Source organism: Nylanderia fulva, unplaced genomic scaffold, assembly GCF_048542155.1.
Source record: "Nylanderia fulva isolate GAGA-0341 unplaced genomic scaffold, ASM4854215v1 Scaffold50, whole genome shotgun sequence".
In the NCBI taxonomy this organism is placed as follows: Eukaryota; Metazoa; Arthropoda; class Insecta; order Hymenoptera; family Formicidae; genus Nylanderia; species Nylanderia fulva.
The window spans coordinates 91,714-113,875 of NW_028190588.1; the positions used below are offsets into that span (position 1 = coordinate 91,714).

A 22,162-nucleotide genomic window follows, 5' to 3' on the forward strand; every position below is an offset into this window, starting at 1 on the left:
ATAGTTCCGGCGTAAAGTCGGCGAACCCTTCCGTCCGGTCCCCCGAGGTTCGGCAGCTGTCGGCATAACGCCATTGCCGCCTTATTTACCCTCGGGGTTAGTTGGCGGAAGTGCTCGCCGAAGGCCCATCTGCCATCCAAGTGAAGACCCAGATATTTAATCTGGGTCCCCACCCTTATGGGGGTGTTCCCTACTAATATTTGGGCTTTGGGTGGCGCCCCATGAGAACCGTCATGAAAAAAGACAGCCTCTGTCTTTTGGGGCGCTACCTTCAGCCCAATTCCTCCAATTGTGCGCACGACACGAGCCACCGCGATGTTTGCACGCGCTATCGCTTCCTCCCAGGTGTCTCCCTCGGCCATGACTAATGTGTCATCCGCGTAGCAGATGACGTCACAGTCGGAGGGAAGGGCAGTTCTCAGGGTCACATCATAGGCGAGGTTCCACATAAGGGGGCCCAACACGGACCTCTGTGGAACCCCGCACGAAACCTCGACCCTGCGCTTCTCGGCGTTCTGGTCTGTATAGACCAGACTTCTGTCCCGAAAATAGTCCGATATGACTGACACCAGGTAGGGGGGGACCCTGTGGTATCTCAGGGCATCCCCCACCCGGTGCCATAGCAGAGTGTTGAAGGCGTTTGATATGTCTAGTGAGACCGCCAACAACACCCCGCCTTCCCTCACAAGCAACGTCTGGCCTGGACGTAGGTCCTACGGAGTTCCGCTATTTCCTCCGTCCACCAGTACGTCGCTTTGCGCGACGTCTTGGCTCGGGACATGGCGAAATAGCAAGCGTCTGCCAGTATGCCCCTGAGCTATTCCATCCTCTCTTGGATGCCTTCTCCCGGCCCGGACAGTCCAGACCAAGTTACTGAGGAAACGGCCGCTATCAGCTTGTCTGGATCCAGCTTCCGTAGGGCCCATCTTCTCGGGCGAGTATTCTTCCCCCCCCCCCATTGCCGCGGTTGAGGATTCCCCGGCGGGTCATCTCTACACTGAATTTGATGTAGAGATGGTCGGACAATGTTTCTTCGTCCGACACCCGCCAGTTAGTAATTTTACTGACCGCAGAGGGGGTAGACCGGTCCACGATCGATTTCCCTTGCGGCCTGACTACAGTGCTCCTCGACCCTGTGTTGATGAGACAAAGGTCGAGTGTTGCGGCTTACATCTCTAGGACCCTGCTTTTGCGATCCATTGCACAGGAGTTTCAACGACTTCGCGTTGAAGTCTCCGGCCAGAATTGCTGGTCGAGGGAACTGGGCGTGGACAAAGTCAGTTATTTCGTCCAGAGCTCCCTCATATCTGATAGAGCCCCATCTGGGGGGAAGATAGACCCCCACCACTATGATGGGCTCCAGGCCATCGCCACAAATGCGTCGCCCTCTCCTGCCTTGCTGCAGGGAGGACGGCCCTCCTGGTATATCTAGTGGATTGCGACCGAGCCGGCACTATTAAGTGTCCATAAGAAGTGATCGTTTGGAATCCCCGGTGTGTATGGCTCGGCCGCGATCCCCAATCCGCAGCCACGCTCGCCAAGAGTTTGTGTAAACAAATCTTGTGCTCGGCAAGCGTGGTTTAAGGTTCGCTTGGAGCACTTTGAGGCTCATGTTAATTTAGGGCCTCGCTGTCCTCCACAACGTCCATCATTGCACGAGCTTCCGTTCTCAGCTCCTGTACCTTACTTGCTTGGGATATCTCCTTTGCCGCTGCTTTCCCCTTTTTTTGAGGTCGCGGCTCCTCCTGCGTCTTTTCCTGGGTAGGAAGGTTACGGGCGACCCTATTGTTCCCTCCCTTTTCTCTTGGGGGGGGGGGTGCATTTGGCGCTCCCCATTCGGTGATCCGCCTTACGCCCCAACTCTGTACAAATGGGACATTTGGTCCCGCTTGTGCATTCCCGGGCTCTATGTCCAGGGGCTCCGCAGTTGTAACACAGATTACTTCTGTCTGTTCCACTCGAGCATTGCCCTTGGACATGTCCCTTCCTCAGGCATTTGTGACATTGCAGGGGTCTTTCCTCCAACATTTGTATCCCTGCTCTGACCCATCCCAGAGTAATTTTCCTGTTCAGCCAGTTTTTGGGTGGGTTGCGGTTAATGGGCACTGTACCCATGCAGTGCTCATTGATCCTTTGTTGAACCTTATGCCTCCCGTATTAATATCGTAGAGGTCACATCCTCCGATTTTTGCCACCCGAGCTCGGATCTCCGCTTCTGTGAGACTCATCTATCCCCGTTATACGGAGATCTCTCTTCTGCATTGGTCGGGTCACTCTTACCCCTTCAACATTCGCCAGAACCTCAGTTTCCCGGCGAATTCGTCCGCCTTTTCTTTACGTCCCTCCCCTGCTACCTCATACTTGAGGGCCCCTGTCACCGCTCTGGTGACCTTCATGTTTTGTATGCCGATTTCGGCGACGTCTATTTTCGACCTCGCCATATCCACCACCTCCTTATAACGCCCTTCTCCTCCTTATAAGGCACGTGAGGATCACCGCGGCTGTTCTTTTTATCTTTCCTTGCCCCTTCTTCTTCGGCGCGTTGTTTCCTTTCCCCATCTGTCTCTCATTATTGAGAGGGAGAGGGGGGGGATTTCGCATCTTTCGCTCTTTTCGTTGCGTCGGGGGGAGCTTACCTCTGAGCCAGATGTTCGGGCTTGGCTTTTGCTGTCGCTCTCTTCTCCTTTCTCCCCACCACCTTGGCCCAGGTTTCTTCCTGAGCTTTGGCCTGCGACGGGGAGGGGAGCATGGCGACAGCTGTTTCCCGGCAAGAAGGATTTCCGAGGTTGACTGCTTTCTCCCTCTTGGGGGGGGGGGGAATTGTTGCAACTTTGTGGCTGAGCCTTTGCCGCTTTTTCCTTTTTTGGAGGGAAATTTGTCCTCTTCTTGGAAGCGCCCAAGCAATCCTTGCTGGGCCCTTCATTGAGGGTTGATTTAGGGTTCTTGTTTTTCGCTCTCACGGATTTTGGGTTAATCTCTTTTCCCTCTGCTACCTTCTTTGTTCCTTTTGCCATTCATTCTGGCTGAGTTTGCGCTGGTTTCCCTGATGTCGCAGGCTTAACCCCTTCCTTATTAGTTTCACTTTGGGACCTAAGTCCCTGCGTTAGATTCTCTCTTCTTTGGAAATCTTGGATCTTCTCCGATAACTCGTCAGGCCAACATATCCTCCTCTCTTTCTATTCCCCTGGGATATTCCTTTCCAAGGGGTTTCTTGACTCTTTTAATAGGGGGTTTTTGTGAAGGAGGAGATAAGGTAGAGCAGGGTACGGGGCCCGCCTCCGGATCCGGGGTGTCCATCTCCATGGGGGCGGGCCGGACCGGGCAGCAGAGACCAACCTCATTACTCCCTCCCCCTCCGGCATTTCTTGCTGGGAGAGTCTCTTTATTAATGACGCTCTCATTCAGATATCTTATTGACTCCTTCATTTTATTACTAACTCTTATTTGTGCCGCTTCCGCCTTGAGTTTCTAAACCATAGTTAAGAGGGACTTGACCTTGCGCAAGTCCTCCAATTTTCCTTTTTCTCCGCTTTCAGCGACGGGTAGAGCCCTGTTCGTCAGTGTGACAATCGCGGCCTTCATCAGGCACGTGGCTTCATTTAATTTCCCTTTAAACGTGCCCTTCAGCTAACCAGATTTGACTGATATTTTCCTTATTGCTAATATACTCTCCATAACGATTGCAGAAATATCAGCCACCGGAGCGTCTCTGTAGTTTTCTAACTTCTCCTCAATTAGCCGTCGCATTCTGTCTGCCGAGGCAGTCCTTTGGAGCGGTACTCAAGGGTCAAGAATGTCACGTTCATCCTGCTCCTCTTTCCTTATTTTCTCTGCTTCCCATCTAGCCTTAAGTCTAGATTAAGGCATAGTCGCTTGTTGTTTCAGGGCGAACCGGACCTTTTTCTTTTTCTCTTGAATCTCTTGGCCACAGGCTCGCCTAGAAGACTTGTAACGTCTATATCTTCGTCCAATATCAACATTTCCTACTGATTTACTCTTCCTGGGTTGTCCACTCTTGTGAGTATGATGGCGGGGCGGCTTCCCTAGTGGCCTCCTTCACTACCTTCATTTCTTTAATGACAGGCTTGCCGGATGTTAGGCTTTTAGATTCTGGTTTTTTCCAGGTTTTTTCATTCTCTCTGCCTGCATTAGCGCTTAGCGCAGCGCTCCCCCAGCTCCTCCCAGCTTGTTTGTTTTTTATTTTGATTGTGTTTGCTCTCCATCTCTGTTGATCCCACTCCCCGAGGAAACTAGACCGGCCGGCGTATCTCCCACCGGCCAGGGGGCGACCCCCGAAACATGACCGGCATCGCCTCCTAAACCAGTGTCCTGGTGACTCCCGGGGAGCCGGTTTATGCCACAGTCCGGGGGGAATACCGCATCCCGGCACTGAGCTCCTAGCCCTTTACTGGGTCCTGAGGAGTTTGATTCCCCCAGGGCTTTTTAGGAGTCCCTTGGTTTCGACCCCAGGGGCACCTTCGCGAGTAACGCCACTCGGGGGGCCCCACGGACGGACGCTTTGGACAGGGTCGCCGTCCCCTGCCCTACACGCCGTGTCAGCCAGCAAGCCTTCCGGTGGGGGCTCATGGCCACCGGGCCACGGCGCAAGGTGATGGCCCACGAGGGGGCCATGGTATGGGACATGCAAAAAAATAATGTAAAACAATAAATCCTCTTCTCAGGACTGTTACCCGGAGGGGGATCCGCGAGATTCGCGGAGAGGGAAATTCGCGAGTTTTAAGGTCCGCGGGGAGGGGTATCCGCGAGTTTAAGGTTTGTGGGAAGGGAGATCAGCGAGTTTAGGGTCTGCGGGGAGGGGAATCCGCGAATTTTAGGGTCCGCGGGGAGGGGGATACACGAGTTTAGGATCCGCGGAAAAGGGGATACGCGATTTAGGGTTCGCGAAAGGTCTGCGAGAAGAGGGAAGCGATGAGAATATCAACGAGTGATGACACGAAAAAGACGCACGCGAGAGAGAAAAAGATAGCGCGATAGGTAACATGGAGTGGAGCGTCCATAGGAGAGCGCAAAGAGAGGGAAAGAAGAGCGACAAGATGATGCTCCGCGAAAGAAAAATGATGACAATGTTAATTCTAAGGTGCTTTAATATATGTATATATATTTTTTTTACTTATATAAGATATATTTATAATTCAAAAGAGGTAAGGAGAAGGTTTAATCCCAAAATAATTACACAATATATATATAATATTTAAATATTTATTTATAAAGATGTGTGTGTATGTGTGTGTGTAAATTTATAATATAAAATATGAATATATAAAATTAATGTAATATAAAATATAAATATATAAAACATTAATATAATATATAAAATTTATTCGGAGAAAGGCGGCGCGGGCAGATCCATGCCTGGCTTCTAAACACAGAAAAAATTTTATTAATTTTGTTGCGGAAATGATCACGCAGTCCGCGCGCTGTTTGTGTTTTTGCGAGATGGTCAAAACTCTGCAAATCTGTCGAGAGCCAAACAGCGCAGCGGCGAAAAATAAATTTGCGAATCATAACAAAACGCGCCTCTTGTCTTCGACCAAGGGCATCGTTGCCGCCTAACAACATCGCCGAGCGAAATCGAGAGAGACCATTATTTTCCCCCGAGAGAACTGACGTGTTTTTCTTTTTTTTCTCCCAAGGTCCGCCGAAACCTAAAGACACACCAGGCTCTTGAAGTCGCACCCTCAGTGCCTCTAAGTACGCCGCAGCTTCGAGTCGTGCCAAAAATATAGCTACGAGTTCGCGCCAAAATTGCACTTAGTATTCTCGCCAATATCGCACCGCTGCAACGTGCAGTTAATAAGAATTTACTGCATCAATTACTTTCTATTTTTTTTGTGTCTAACTACTTTACATATATATATATTCTTTTTTGTGCTTTGTTTTATTTCATTAAACACTTTTGTGAACAGTATATTTTGAACATTTCTTTATTCTTTATAATATTCTGGTGTTCGTTCCACCTCACTCTAAACATTTTGGTCCTTCGAGCCGGATAGTGCACATCCGAGCGAGTGGTGAGTGAACACGAGTGTCGCGGTGACGGTAATCCTGGTGCGAAGGGCGTGACGTTGACTTAACTCGCGCAATGAGCCTCGACGCCGAAAGTGTCCTTGACGCTCAGTCCGAGCTGTACGGTCGCATAGCCCGCGCCGAAGAAAACCTGAAAAAGTTAGGAGCGTCAAAAATCTCAATCGGCAGTGTGGAGTCGCGACTCCAGACTCTGGAGGCAAACTGGGATAAGTTCCAGCTCAATCACGAAGAGCTGCGCTCCAAACATAAGAAGGTGCTCGCTGACCACGACTACTTCAAGTCGAGCTGGATTGTCACGGTCGAAGACAGGGTGATGGACCAGCGCTCAACTCTGCTGGATTTGCTGCATTCCCTTCGCTCCAAGCCGGAGAGCGGAGCGGAGCGAAAGATGATAGCAGCTTCGGAGCCCGCGTCGCAGCGGAAGCTGCCCAACATCGAGCTTCCCGGTCGCATTGAGGATTGGCCAGCGTTCAGGGACCTGTTCCTGTCGATGCTGGATCGCCATCCTTCGCTGGCAGATGTGGAGAAATTGCACTACCTGAAAACAAGAGTGCAAGGTGAAGCCGAAGATCGAATTCGCAATTTGCCGACAACGGAAGGCAATTTCCGACGAGCATGGGCAATCCTCGAGGATCGGTTCGAAAACAGGCGAGTCCTTGTGCGCTCGTACCTCTCGTCGTTCTCCGCAACGCCTAAAATGAAGAATGAGTCCGTCGCCGACTTGAAGAAGCTGGTCAACTGCATACTGCAGACGGCTGGCACGTTGGAAAGCATCGGTCGCAAGGCAGCATACGACAACGACCACTTCGTCCACACAGTGATCGAGATGCTAGATCCTCGATCCAGACGCGAGTGGGAGGACACAATCTGCGATTCACGAGATCCGCCTTCGTATGATGAGCTGAGAGCGTTCCTCGAGAGCCGCCTGCGAGCTTTAGAAGCGGCGTTGCATCCTGCGAAGCAGGAGCCCGCATCCGTTTCTGCCTCCAGGTCGGCGAGCGCGTCTTCAAGGTCGGCGCGCGCCAACCTGGCGCAGAAGCAGCAGAAAGGAGGTCGGTGCCCACTATGTCAAAAGGATCACTTCATCCTCCTGTGCATTGAGTTCCGCAAGAGGCTGCCGGCGCAGAGGAAGGAGTGCGTGGAGAAAAACAGCCTCTGCCTGAACTGCCTTGGCTAGCATCCTGTAGCCGAGTGCCGATCTGCGAAGAACTGCATGGTCTGCAACGCGAGGCATCACTCCACGCTTCACGAAGCCTGTTCAACAACGTCGGCAGCCAGTGGAGCTATCGCGACATCGCTACACGTGAGTTACCACCACGAAGAAGATAGTGCCGCTGGCCTCCTGGCCACCGCACGCATACACGTCAAGAACAGACATGGCGAGCTACAAGCAGTCCGTGCGCTCATCGACCCGGGATTTGAGGTGTCGCTCGTCCACGAGGCCGCTGGTGCAGCGACTGCATCTCCCTCGTCGCGCCACTTCTATGTCCATCTCCGGTGTCATCGGGCGGCGAAGCGGCAGGCTGCGGGGCACGCCCCTTGAGCTGAAGTCGCGCAACTCCGACTTTGCAATGCGAATTTCCGCATTGATCCTTCCCCGCATTACTGCGAGCAACACCTGCGTGCCGGCCACGACTCAGAGTTGGCCCCACGTCCAGGATCTGTGTCTCGCCGACCCAGACTATGGAGCGAGCGACCCAGTGGAGCTGCTGCTGGGGGTGAAGGAGTATTCCGCAATAATGGAAGGAGAAGTACGCAAAGGCGGCCCCGGCGCTCCAATGGCTCAGCGCACGGCATTCGGGTGGATTCTCCTGGGCGAAGTCGACGGCGCAGCAAGGTCCGGGGAGGCATCATCCCATCACTGCCAAGTAGACGAGGACCTCGTGGGACTGGTGCGTCAATTCTGGAGCCAGGAAGAACCACCGACCGACCAGTTCCACGCCGCTCACGGAGGACGAGCAACGCTGCGAGACATTCTATGTCTCATCGCTCCGCCGCACGCCTGAGGGACGGTACGTCGTGCGCCTCCCGACTACCACGACGCTGCCAGACTTCGGCGAGACGCAGCGCACGGCCGCATGGCTGGTTCGCTGCATGGAACACCGGTTTGCGAAAGACCCGGACTTGCATCGGCTCTACTGCACCTTCATGCGAGAGTATGAGACGCTCGGCCACATGCTAGCAGTCTCCCCGCCGTCGGAGGTCGAGCGCGCGCGCACATGCTATCTCCCGCATCACGGCGTACTCAAGGAAGCTGCACCAGAGAAAAGAATCAGAGTAGTGTTCAACGGGTCATCGCGCCTCAATTCCGGTGACTCGCTTAATGCTCACCTCTTCGCGGGTCCCAATCTGCTTCCAGCGCTGAGTGATGTGCTCCTGAGATGGAGGAGGCATCAATTCGTGCTGGCCGCTGACATCGAGAAGATGTACCGCCAGATCTTGGTGCATCCCGACGATCGAGATCTGCAGAGGATAATATGGCGGCCGACGGCTGACGCTGAGCTGCAGGAATACCAACTGCAGACGGTCACCTACGGCCTTACCTGCGCGCCATTCCTCGCGATACGCACAATCCGGCAGCTGGCGAAGGATGAAGGAGAGCGATTTCCTCGCGCTGCGGCAGCGCTGCGGCAGGACGCATACGTGGACGACATCCTGACGGGAACCGACACCCTGGACGAGGCGCAGGCTCTCCGCGACGAGCTGATCGGCCTCTGCACGGCGGGCGGATTTCCTCTTAGCAAATGGTCAGCCAATGCAAACGCCATACTCAAGGACATCCCCGAGGAAAGACGTCAAGTGCGAGACCTGCGTGAGTGGGAGAGCGACAAGGGACACTCCGCGCTCGGCCTCCGCTGGCATCCTCGCCAGGATTGTTTTGCCTTCAGGGTACAGCAACTGAGCAGCCAGCGAGTGACGAAGCGAGTGGTACTTTCGCAAGTGGCTCGCTTATTCGATCCCATGGGCTGGCTGTCGCCGGTGATCATCAAGGCGAAAATTCTCATTCAGACGATGTGGCTGCAGCATTTGGACTGGGATCAGCCTGTCCCCCCGACGGAAGAGCGGACTTGGAGAACTTTTCGCGACGAGCTCCCCGCTCTGGAGAGCGTGCACGTGCCTCGTTGGACACAGTGCAAGGGATCAAACAGTGACCTGGAGGTGCACGGCTTCGCAGACGCCTCCGAGCGAGCATACGCTGCGGTGGTGTACCTCCGCACCAGAGGAGTGGAGGGCGAGCGCCGTGTTTTCTTGTTGCAGGCGAAAACCAAGGTGGCCCCTGCGCAGCCGGTCTCGCTGCCAAGGCTCGAGTTGTGCGCGGCGGCGCTTCTTGCCAAGCTGACAGCGCACGTCGTCAAGGTCATGGACATCGCGTCCGCTCCTCTTCACCTCTGGTCGGACTCCACAGTGACGCTGGCGTGGATTCAGAGTCACCCGTCGCGCTGGAAAACTTATGTGGCCAACAGGGTCGCCGACATCCAGCGAAGGCTCCCCAACGCCCAATGGCATCATGTGTCCGGAGCAGAGAACCCAGCAGACTGCGCGTCACGAGGCTTGTCTCCCAGCGACCTGCCGGATCATGGGCTGTGGTGGAGCGGGCCGCCCTGGCTGTCTGGAGACGCCACGCTTCCTGCGAGCACGCCGCTGCCGATGGGTGACCCGCAGGAGGAGAGGCGTCAGGTGCATCTTGCAGCGGTCCAATCAGCCGAGGAATGTCCAATGCTGCGACGATTCTCAGTGCTGCAGCGGCTGCTGAGGGTAACTGCGTGGTGCTGCCGTTGGCTCGGCGAGCGGCGCGTTCCATACACCCCGATGTCCGCGCTGTCGCCTCAGGAACTCGAGGCGGCCCGACTTCGCTGGATCCGTCATGTGCAGTCCTGGGAATTCGCGGAAGAGCGGCGAGCGCTGTCAAGGGGCGTGGCAGTCCCGCGAAGAAGCGTCCTCGCTAGGCTGGATCCATTCGTGGACAGGAATGGCGTCCTCAGAGTCGGTGGTCGGCTCAAACACGCTGTTTTGAACCCGGATGAAAGGCACCCGATCATCCTCCCCAGGAGGTCGCACTTCGCCGTCCTGGTGATTCGGGAGTGCCACCGCCGAGCCATGCACGGCGGAGTGCAGCTGACTCTGGGGATGGTCAGGCAAGGATACTGGATTCCGGGAGGACGCCTGGAGGTTCGACGCCACATTCATCGCTGCGTCACTTGCTTGCGATGGCGGGCGGCGTCCCCGAATCCTATGATGGGACAACTACCACCGCCGCGGGTAACAGCATCGCGTCCCTTCAGCCAAGCGGGAGTCGACTATGCGGGCCCGGTCCAGGTTCGGACAGCAGCAGGTCGAGGACACAAGGCGCACAAGGCCTTTTTGGCCATCTTTGTGTGCTTTGCAACAAGGGCTGTGCACATCGAGCTGGTGTCCAGTTATGCCACGGATGCCTTCCTAGCGGCTTTCCGGCGCTTTGTCTCACGCCGCGGAATGTGCCGCACGCTGTACAGCGATCGGGGGACCAATTTTGTCGGTGCTGATGCCCAGCTTCGAGCGATGTTCCAGGAGGCTGTGCGCGAAAGCCCGCGCATCGCCGACATCCTTGCCTCCGAAGGGGTGGAGTGGCGGTTCAACCCTCCGGCTGCACCCCACTTTGGCGGCCTGTGGGAAGCAGCCGTAAAGTCGATCAAACACCACCTCAGGAGAGTTATAGGAGAATCAACACTCACCTTCGAGGAGCTAAGCACTGTTCTTGCACAGATTGAGGCATGCCTCAACTCTCGTCCTTTGCAGGCCATATCAGATGACCCGGAGGACGTCTCGGCCTTGACGCCAGGCCATTTCTTGATTGGAGCCGCTTTGACATCGCTGCCTGAGCCGTCGCTGACATCGGAGCCTCTCAACAGGCTCACGCGGTGGCAGCTGCTACAACGAATGAGGGATGACTTCTGGTCACGGTGGTCCAAGGAATACCTGCAGTCACTCACCTCGCGTGTGAAATGGTGGAGGAAAAACATCAACCCGACCGTTGGCGACCTGTGTCTTATCCGCGGAGAGAACTTTCCGCCGAGCAGGTGGCCGTTGGCTCGAATCACCGAGGTTCATCCTGGTGCTGATGGACAGGTGCGCGTGGTCAGCTTGCGGACAGCCACGACGACATTGGCCAGACCGGTGGTCAAGGTCATCCTCCTGCCGAGGGCAGACACGGAACCTGAGGACCAACCAGCTGATGAGTAGCCGAGACGACCGGGCCGCGACATGACTTACCTCGACATTCAATACCACATGAGCAGGCGATGCCAGTCAAGTTGCCCTTTGACTTCACGTTGCTCTGCAAGAGCTTACCTGCGGCCCGCGAGCTTTACCGCGCAGTGCTTGCGGGGGGCCTGCCGCAATGGCGTGCACCCCCGCACGTCGTCAGCGCTGCAGAGGCCTCGCGGACCCGAGCTCGGAAGATTGTCGTCACAGGGTCACTCGTCACAGACAACGCGCCACTTAACATCAAAATAATGCCGGTCGTTCGTTTACAATTTTCAACCAGCAGGACCGGTCCTATGCTCGTTATCAAGACGCAAAGCGTTGCAAAACCCTGTCGGCAGCGGCCGACCAGACTGGGCGAATCGCGAGCATTTATCGTTAGATGCGACTAACGAGGCGGGCGGAAAATGTTGCGGAAATGATCACGCAGTCCGCGCGCTGTTTGTGTTTTTGCGAGATGGTCAAAACTCTGCAAATCTGTCGAGAGCCAAACAGCGGCGAAAAATAAATTTGCGAATCATAACAAAACGCGCCTCTTGTCTTCGACCAAGGGCATCGTTGCCGCCTAACAACATCGCCGAGCGAAATCGAGAGAGACCATTATTTTCCCCCGAGAGAACTGACGTGTTTTTCTTTTTTTTCTCCCAAGGTCCGCCGAAACCTAAAGACACACCAGGCTCTTGAAGTCGCACCCTCAGTGCCTCTAAGTACGCCGCAGCTTCGAGTCGTGCCAAAAATATAGCTACGAGTTCGCGCCAAAATTGCACTTAGTATTCTCGCCAATATCGCACCGCTGCAACGTGCAGTTAATAAGAATTTACTGCATCAATTACTTTCTATTTTTTTTGTGTCTAATTACTTTACATATATATATATATTCTTTTTTGTGCTTTGTTTTATTTCATTAAACACTTTTGTGAACAGTATATTTTGAACATTTCTTTATTCTTTATAATATTCTGGTGTTCGTTCCACCTCACTCTAAACAAGATAGTTAACATAATTTTACATAAACTGAAATAATTCATAAAATAAAATATTTGTAATATTTCGAAGTTTATGTAAGATTATGTAAAAATTATACCTTTACAACTTGTTATAGTAAATATTGCGAGGAATCGATTATATGAGAAAAATTAAGGTAATTCTATTTTGAAAATATAAGTGACCTTTAAATAACCTTGAAAATCGCCGTTTAAGGAAAAAGTCTGTGTCAACTTTTTCTTTTTCAAAATCCTGCAACTTTATCTAAATTTAATAGAAAATGTATAAAAATTCTCGACATTAGTACACACCACACACACATACACATACACAACACACACACACACACACACCATATGGGTAAATTTATATAAATAGGGTGCTTTAGGAGGAATGATGAGGATTCTAAGATATGATGTACACATCATTTTAAGCAAAGAAGTTTAGATAAACATGTTTAATAATTGTTCTATTCCGGTCATAAAAATATACAAAAATGAATGATATAATCTCTAAAAACTCACCTTTAAAAAAAGGTAAAAAAAAGCGACCAGTTAAGGGCACGCCATTAACAAAATTATCCATTGCAAACCCATGTAGAATCCTATCCTATTGCAAACCCATGTAGAATCCTATGAAAAATTAATCATTGCAAACCCATGTAGAATCCTAGGCAAATTAACCATTGCAAACCCATGTAGAATCGTACCCATTGCAAACCTATGTAGAATCCTATGAAAATTAACCCATTGCAAACCTATGTGAAATCCTATGAAAAATTAACCATTGCAAACCCATGTAGAATTGTATTAAAAATTATCCATTGCAAACTTATGTAGAATCCTACATTGCAAACCCATGTACAATAGAATTGTATGAAAAATTATTGATTATAAACCCATGTACAATTGTAACAAAAGTAATGAAATAAAAAAAAAATTGCGACAAGTGAAAGTAGAAACTTGTACCAGTGGAAAATTAAAATTGCAGACATATATATAGTCGTATAATGAATCAGTAAAAATTTAAATTTGCAAATGTAGAATCGTACCATAAAAAAACTTATCTTTTAAAAAAAAAGATAAACAAGATGCCAAGTCCATGCGCCATGTGAAAAAGAAATAAAAAAATTTTAGTTAAAAAAACTGGGAGCGCTGCTAAATAATATTCTAATAATATTAAAATTAAATTGTTACTTTTAAACTCATTACAGTTAAAATATGTTTTGTGTTTAAATTAATTAATGTTACTTTAAGGTGCATTGTAATTTTGAAACTTAGCAGCGCGCCCAGTTTTTTTAACTAAAATTTTTTTATTTCTTTTTCACATGGCGCATGGACTTGGCATCTTGTTTATCTTTTTTTTTTAAAGATAAGTTTTTTTATGGTACGATTCTACATTTGCAAATTTAAATTTTTACTGATTCATTATACGACTCTATATATGTCTGCAACTTTAATTTTCCACTGGTACAAGTTTCTACTTTCACTTGGCGCAATTTTTTTTTTATTTCATTACTTTTGTTACGATTGTACATGGGTTTATAATCGATAATTTTTCATACAATTCTATTGTACATGGGTTTGCAATGTAGGATTCTACATAAGTTTGCAATGGATAATTTTTAATACAATTCTACATGGGTTTGCAATGGTTAATTTTTCATAGGATTCTACATGAGTTTGCAATGGTTAATTTTTCATAGGATTCTACATAGGTTTGCAATGGGTACGATTCTACATGGGTTTGCAATGGTTAATTTTGCCTAGGATTCTACATGGGTTTGCAATGATTAATTTTTCATAGGATTCTACATGGGTTTGCAATAGGATAGGATTCTACATGGGTTTGCAATGGATAATTTTTGTTAATGGCGTGCCCTTAACTGGTCGCCTTTTTTTACCTTTTTTTAAAGGTGAGTTTTTAGTTATATATTTACATGGGATTACACTCATAAACTAGAGGCTAAAGCTCAACACGCATGATAAGCAACGACGCGATCTCTGTTAGTGTGCCATCTAGATAAATGTATCAAGAGGCGCGCAAGGAATATCGACTTTCTTATCCCGCCACTTCCTTTTCGAACGTGGCGCAATAAAGTCTTGTCAAACCGATTCTCGTGCACATGTCGTAATAAATTATTTAATCCGCTTCCATCTCCTCTATCAGTATCATAAAGATATTTTTTCTTTTTCCGAATTCTTTTTCTTTCAGGATCTGATGTCAAATCTGATGTGTCTTCTGCTGTACACGTCTTTGCTCTTGCTTTTACTAAATCATCTATAACAAAAGAATGCAATGTATAGTATGCGTAATAATTATTAAATACTTATAAAACAAAAATAAACATGACTACTAAATGTTTTATAATAAATTAATTCTTTAAATATCACTTACTATAGGTACGTCCACTTACCACTTTTCGAATTTTAAATAATGGCCATACACCGAATACTGGTTTTTCACATACTGCGACAGAATGAATTAATTTTTTGCCAGTGCATGGTGGCCAATAACACATATCATCATGCATCCATGCGACCAGTACAGCTTCGACTAAATTTTCTTCTATAAAATGTATTACTATCTACTCCATTGGGCAACTATATATCTTATATTATTCTTATTGTTAGTCTGAAGTCAAAATAATTACAAAACTCTTTTCATTCTCATTTGGTTAACAAAGTTTAACATACAACACACATAATAATACTTAATATACTATAACTAATTATATAATATTTAATATAGATTTCTTCTCAATATCGTATTTACATAAGATATATACATATAATTACATGTATATACATATATATATATATATATATATATATATATATATATACATTTACACATTTATATTATTAACATAATGTATGAAGGAGAGGAAACAACATAAGTATTATTATATGGGAAAATTATCATTTTGTTGGAAATATCTTCCACTAGTGACATAGATAATTCTCCGAGTTCATGTACTGAAAATATATCAAAATTTGAAGATTGAAATGGTTCAGAAATAAAACTTGTTATATTAATAAATTTTTTCCCAATTAAGTACAATAGTACTTATTATCTTTTATAGCAAAATTTTCTATTAACATAATACTCTTATCTTTTAAATAACAGAAATTATCTTTAAAATGTGTACCAAACGACACATTATTTATAATCAATTTTTTAAATTGAGCAGAAAAATGTGTCATAGGTAAAGGACCTTCATGATGTTCTAGTACCATTTGCAATTTTATTTTTTTTGACAGTTTAGTTATCAATATATTTTGTGACTTATGAATACGCTTTACAAGTTGTGCTAATGGATAATGAGATTTTCTAACTAATCGTTTTAGATATTGCATGTAATTTTCAAAAGGAAATGCACTATAAAGATCTAAAGGTCCAAAAACTTTGCAATCATCAACAACATGAATTAATCCATGTACATTGTGTGAAATGTATTCTGCTCCATAAATGATTTTAAATTGTTTCACAAAAAATATTAATAATGAACATGCTTATTCTAAATACTTTGTATATAAATTAGCATTAATTAAAATTCTAACAGCAATATGTGAAGATATAAAATGTAAGTATTTATCAGATGAAAGGATATTTTTTAAAACAACTGGACCACAATACAATAAAAAAAATCTAAATTCAGTTGCTTTCCAGCGTGCAACTTCATTTAAAGACCGGGTTTTTCTTACAAAATCAGGAGGAATACAAGATTTTATTTCAATGAGATAACTTGAAATAGATTGTATGTTGGTTTTTGATAATCTATGTGAAATAGGTCCAAAGAGCCATATATTTATTAGTTTTTTTACTACGCCAAGGCATACTAAATGCATGTATTCAAGAGGGAAACTTTTTACCATGTTAATCGAAGGTATTGTTTCTAAAATTGATGTTCCTGTATGATGTTCAGATTGAACTCTATTACAGAAATTTTAATCCGTTTTTTCAAAATAATTTATTTCAGGATAACACACTCTGGCTTTTATATATTTTCCTCTTTGCATACATTTAGTACCTGCAAAAAATCCAGTGTGACCTTTGCAAGAAGTAATGAGTGATTTTGCTGGAGCATCACATATAAATGCTTTAATTGCACACAAATGGTATAGCATAATTATTATAAATAAAACCATCTTCCGATAACTTTATAGCTTCATCTGTAAAATCTTGTAAAAACAAATTAACATTATTAGGTTTTTCATAACCATGATAGATACCTATCACAGATATATATTGTGGATATTCAGATATTGAGTATAATATTGGATATATCTGACTACTGGAACTTTTGCTTAAAGGCAAACCATCAATATTAATAAACAAATTAATTTTTTCTGGCTGTTTTTCTAACAAATTAATTAAATTTTGAACTGCAAATTGAATTCCCATGTGTACATAAGTGCCTGAACCTACAGATTTGTAGGGTACATGTCGAGGTGTACAAAGTAAAGTTCTGGGATCTTGAGGCAAAGAATTATTTGTTTCTAATTTTAATAAATTTAATAAACTTTGTAAGGCGTTATGTGAAATATTATATGATATTGCCCATGATCGTAATTTATTAATAAAATTATTACTTTGATTATGTAAATTTTGATTTTCTATATTTTGTTGTGATATTGGAGTATCATTTTTAATAACATTATCAGAGTTATCAGAAGATAAGCTATATAAGTCATGTAAAACATTAAAGCAATCTGTATTAAAACAGTCCTCTGTTTTATAAGTACTATTACATTGGAAATCTGTATTTTTGTAATTAAAACTTATCATTTATACAATCATATTTAGAATTATTACAATTCTCCTGTGATAATGTAAAACATGTTGCGCTTTCTCTTTTAACATTTCTATAAAAAGTCGCTTTACTACGACGTTCATTATATTTGTTCTTGGAAAAATTAATGTGGGATTTTAATGATAAATTAATTGTTAAAAGAGCTTGTAAGAAATCAAAGGTTAGAAAATCTATCACTGTAAACAAATAATACAACGTGAGGAAATGATAATAATATTTATTGTTTTTGATAACAATTAATATTTACTTACTTTCTCAATAAGAGCTTCTTTTCTGTACAAGCTTACACACTTTTTATTTATCGTACACTATATACTATGAACGGACTCAACGGACTGTATGTACTTAATAATAAAAGCGGAAAAGAGATAATGAATAATTGCTCCTTCTTCTGTAATTTCTGAACGCCATCTACATCTTAAATACATTTGAATATTCTGTGAACATTTATGGAATATAAACAATATATTCTTATAGCTGATTTTAACATGTTCTAGGTAGATTTATAGATTATTCTTTATAAACAAGGATATTCTATAGAGATGTATAGATGATTTCTTTGAGAATATTCTCAAAAAAAATATTTTTGATGCTACATAGAATATTCATGCAATATTGTGTGTTATCTGGGAATAAAATTTAAATTAATCAAAAATTATAAAAATAAACTTGAAAGTTAAAACAAATGAGTAAGCGAACGTTTCGATCCAATTTTTCGGATCTTCTTCAGCGCAGTACAAAAAGCAAAATTAAAATCACCAAAGTCTAAATATTTTTAACGTATAAACGTCTAATAAACATATTTAAACGCGGTTAAATCAGTAAACGAAATAAAACGTCGTAAGATTAACATTAATATGACTCTCACTGAGCCATCACATTTACGTTACTGTGAGAAGCGATCTTCTCTAGTTTTCTGACTAAAACGAGGTTGGCAGGTGTTAAAATATAAAATATTAATCGCATCCTATAAATCAAAATAATTTTCTCATTACACCTCACTAATTATAATATCCAAAATCAAGTGCGTTATAAAACAATAATCTAACACATGGTATAAAAAAATGCTAATAAAAACTTACATATATTTATGATGTGACAATATTTTAATTGTAACAGTAACAAAAGTGACGCTAGTGTAATCCTCATGTCAGTAGAACGGCTCAGAGGAAGCTGAAGCTCAGTTGGAAACGAAAAATTACAAACAATTATAATCATTTTGTATTTGTTATTTAATCTTAGAATTTAGGTAGTCTCTCTATAGCTTCGATATAAATATCAGATAGATTTTCAGTATTAGTCTGTAGATTGAGACTATTATTTTGTCTTTTTATGTATATCATTTCTGATACTGATCTTTTTCCGTAATATATTTCTTTATCTAAAATATTAATGTTCTTCCAATCAAATTCATGATTAAAATTAACGCGGTGGTCCGTTATTACTGATTTAGTATTAATATTTCTAACTATGTGTTTCTTATGTTCAGAAATTCTTGTGGTCAGTCTTCTATTAGTCTGGCCCACGTAAGAAGCGTCGCAGTTTGAACAATTAATTTTGTAAACAACGTTGGTATTATTCAAGATGTAAAAATCTCTGAAGTCACCAGATGATAATTAAAAATGGTAGTAATTTAATCAACCAACTCTGGCTATTTAATAATCTTTATTTAATATTTACGACGTTTCGGCCATGGGTTTCGGCCCTTATCAAGTGCTAAAACACAACTTTTTATATAGAAACTTAATTTCTGATCTTAAAATGTGACATGATATAATGTGAAACATTTAACTATGTTGGTATTATTCATTTTAGAAATAGTATCTTTATGTACTCGTATATATTTATTTAATTTATTAAAATTAAAAAAAAATAATTTAAAATTCATGTTCCTAATAATATTTCTAAATTGTTCCGTCAAACCGGGTAAAAACGGTATGGTGTTCGCGAACTCAGTAAAATTGACTAAAGAGAGAGAGAGCGCGGAATACCGGCGCACGTGGTCGGGAAAAGATGGTGGTTTTAACGCGGCAGACAATAAGACGCAGGCGAGGGAAATTAAATCACATCGCGCTTCGTAACAGTCAATGGTCCTTTTTATATTCCGCACATCACAAATGTACACAACTAATTCGTCCACGATAGACAGAGAATTAATATACGAGATATAATACGATGACATGGAAACGACTTATTATTTGATACGTTACTGAGAGCGATACAGAACTACGTGTAACCTGACTCAAGATTACTCCAGAATGCTTGCTTCGTCCTCGTCACTACGGAAGTGACGGGACGATACCGCGCTAATCAGATATCGATCTAAACGAAATCAATATGATTGCTATCCAATCGATGCTCTGAGGACGCCGCCGCGACTCTCAGGATTGTCTCGTGCATGTCGGTTCTCCCTCTTCAGTCAACCACCCTCGCACGAACATACCGCTCGTCCTCGCTTATTTTATAAGCGACAAAACATTTATAAAGAAACTAATGATTAGTCACAACAGTTGACTAGGATAATGCTAATTTATACTTTAATGTTATACATAAATGTATTAATCTACACTTCAATCTATAGATATCACAGACGGGCGAAAGTGGTTCGTCGTGCAAGGGGGAGGGAGGGGAATGATGGTGCGGGGGCTGAGTGGAGCCTGGGTTGAGTGCGTGTCTTTGGGTCGTAAGGGCACTCACTTCCATTGCTCTTCGGCTGGTGTTTCCCGGAAGTCCAGATCGTGGAGTATATGCCTGTACAATCGTTGATCCTGGATTTTATAGTCCGGGTGATCGGTCGGATGTCTCCGTACTTCGGCTAGTTTACGGTGGTACCACCGGCATTTCGGCCGGGTCACCGCCAAAGCTTCCGGGAGGCGGGAGAGGGCATCTGCCACCTGGTTAAGTGTCCCGCGCCGGTACTGGATGTCGAAATCTTGTTGTAATTCGAACATCCAGCGGGCTAGTCGTCCGGTAGGGGCCTCGATGTGTTGTAACCACTTTAAAGCTTGGTGGTCGGTCACGACGGTGAATCGGTAGCCCTCGAGGTAATCCCGCATCCGGCGTATACCCCACACGACAGCCAAGCACTCTAGTTCGGTAGCGCTATAATTCTTCTCGGCTGCGTTGAGGGTCCGGCTGGCGTACGCGATAACCCGCTCTCCTTCGCCGAGGTGTTGGGTTAATACGGCCCCTAACCCGTGGGCGCTGGCGTCGGTTTGTAGTAGAAATGGTCGCGCAAAATCTGGACAGGCGAGGACAGGTGCGGTGGTTAAGGCCTGTTTTAGTTTCCGGAACGCGGTTTCTTCTTCTTTTGCCCAGGTCCAGCGCGCTCTCTTTTTAGTGAGTCGAGTGAGAGGGGCGGCGATGGTGGAGAAGTCAGCGATGAATCGGCGGTACCATGACGCTACCCCCAGAAATTGCCGAACCCTGCGGAGCGGAGGGTCGTGGGGGCAGGCCAATCGGTAATGGCTCGCACTTTTTCTGGGTCCGTCCGGATTCCGTGCCGATCGATAACGTGTCCGAGGTACCGAAGACTTGGCCGGCAGAAGTGACACTTTTCTGGGTTGAGGCGGAGTCGGGCGTCACGGAGGCGGCGAAAGACTTCGGCCAAGTGGCCTAGGTGCTCCTCGAAAGTACGGGACGCGACAACTATGTCGTCCAAGTAGACGAGGACGTGTGGTTCTAACTCGGGTCCTAGCACGGTGTCGAGCAGCCGTTGGAAGGTGGCCGGTGCTGAATGCAGTCCGAATGGCATGACGCGGAACTGCATCAGCCCTCTCCCTGGCACCGTGAAGGCGGTTGCGGGGCGGCTCTCCGGAGTTAGTGGCACTTGCCAATACCCGCTGCGTAGGTCCAACGTGGACAAGTAGTGTGCGCCTCGTAGCTTATCCAAGGTGGCGGCAATGTGAGGCGAGGCAGCGGGTATGCATCTTTCTCGGAGGCCGCGTTTAATCGGCGGAAGTCTATACAAAATCGGTAGGTCCCGTCTTTCTTCTTTGCCAGCACTATCGGAGAGCTCCAGGCGCTGGTGGAGGGCTCGATGACTCCTTCGGCTTCCATCTTTTGGACCTCTTGGTCGATCACGGCTTGCATGGCCGGATTACGGGGCCGATATCGTTGTTTAATGGGCGGCCCCGGTTTTAGCCGAATTTGGTGCGTGGCTTTGTCGGTCGGGCCGCGGACCGATTCGAACTTTGGAAGTTCGTTATTTAGAAAGGCCTGTAGCCTTAGCGCCTCGCTGGTAGTTCCTGGGCTGATACTGGCTGTCGCGATTCCATCTTTAGTTGTTGTCTCGGTGACAGGTCTGGGCGGCGGGCGCAGCTCGACTCCTAATTTCGCCCAGAGGTCTATGCCTATTAGTACGGCGTTGTCTAGTTGTGGTAGTACGGAGAAGCGGTGGCGGTTGGCGGTACGATTTTCCTCGTAACCTGACCGTTGCTTCGATGGTCTCGGCAATGGGGACTTGCGTCCCGTCGGCCAGGCGTATCTGGGCTGCCTTGAGATCTGGGCTAGACGGTGTGCGGTTGATTCGGCGGGCCGTTTCAGCGTTTACGAATGAGATTTCTGAGCCGGAATCGAGGAGGCCCCACAAATGTTGTCCGGCGATCTGGATCCGGAGGTGCGGTCTCGGGTTGTATTTTAGGCCGAGTCGGGCTGGACGACGGCCGCAACGTCTCCGGCCCGCACCCCGTTTCCCGTCGGGGGGTGGCAGTCACGGGTGAGGACCCCGTCCTTGCCACATCTCGAGCAGAATTTCTTCGGGGGTCGCTGGCAGTGCAGGCGTGTATGTCCTCGTTGCTTGCACCTCCAGCAACATTCCTCCCGACTGTAGACCGCGGAAGCTACAACCGGGGTGTGGCTTTGCGGCACGTCCCTTCGTCGTTTCTGTCTTCGGCGGTGCCTCTTCGTATTCGGTGGCTCGGATGCTCAGATCCCCGACGCTGAGCACGTCCGCCCGACGGATGTACAATTGGTACACCGGATCCATGTTTTCGTAGAGCTGTTCCAGTTGGTCTAGGGGTGAATATCCCCCGGCGCGCCGCATCATGGTCAGGACCTCGGTGGCGTACTTTT

General features: G+C 46.4%; 1 protein-coding gene, 1 long non-coding RNA gene and 2 pseudogenes across 2 annotated transcripts; 2 read left to right on the plus strand and 2 right to left on the minus strand.

Annotated features, from left to right (window-relative positions):
* Positions 1-5,929: 5,929 nt before the first annotated feature.
* LOC114934897 (uncharacterized) lies at positions 5,930-6,486 on the minus strand. Its single transcript, XR_003820383.2, has 2 exons — positions 6,314-6,486; positions 5,930-6,178 (listed from the first exon to the last, which is right to left on the minus strand). It is a non-coding gene; the product is annotated as an uncharacterized LOC114934897 (long non-coding RNA).
* Positions 6,487-6,538: 52 nt separating this feature from the next.
* Positions 6,539-7,591, plus strand: LOC146721309 (uncharacterized; annotated as a pseudogene).
* Positions 7,592-8,142: 551 nt separating this feature from the next.
* On the plus strand, positions 8,143-10,123 carry LOC114934887 (uncharacterized). Its single transcript, XM_085487145.1, is given in 4 exon segments — positions 8,143-8,359; positions 8,473-8,515; positions 8,517-10,039; positions 10,098-10,123. Coding segments are annotated over 4 exon segments (1,809 nt in total).
* A 5,014-nt stretch (positions 10,124-15,137) lies between these two features.
* Positions 15,138-16,960, minus strand: LOC146721310 (uncharacterized; annotated as a pseudogene).
* Between the last annotated feature and the right edge of the window lie 5,202 nt (positions 16,961-22,162).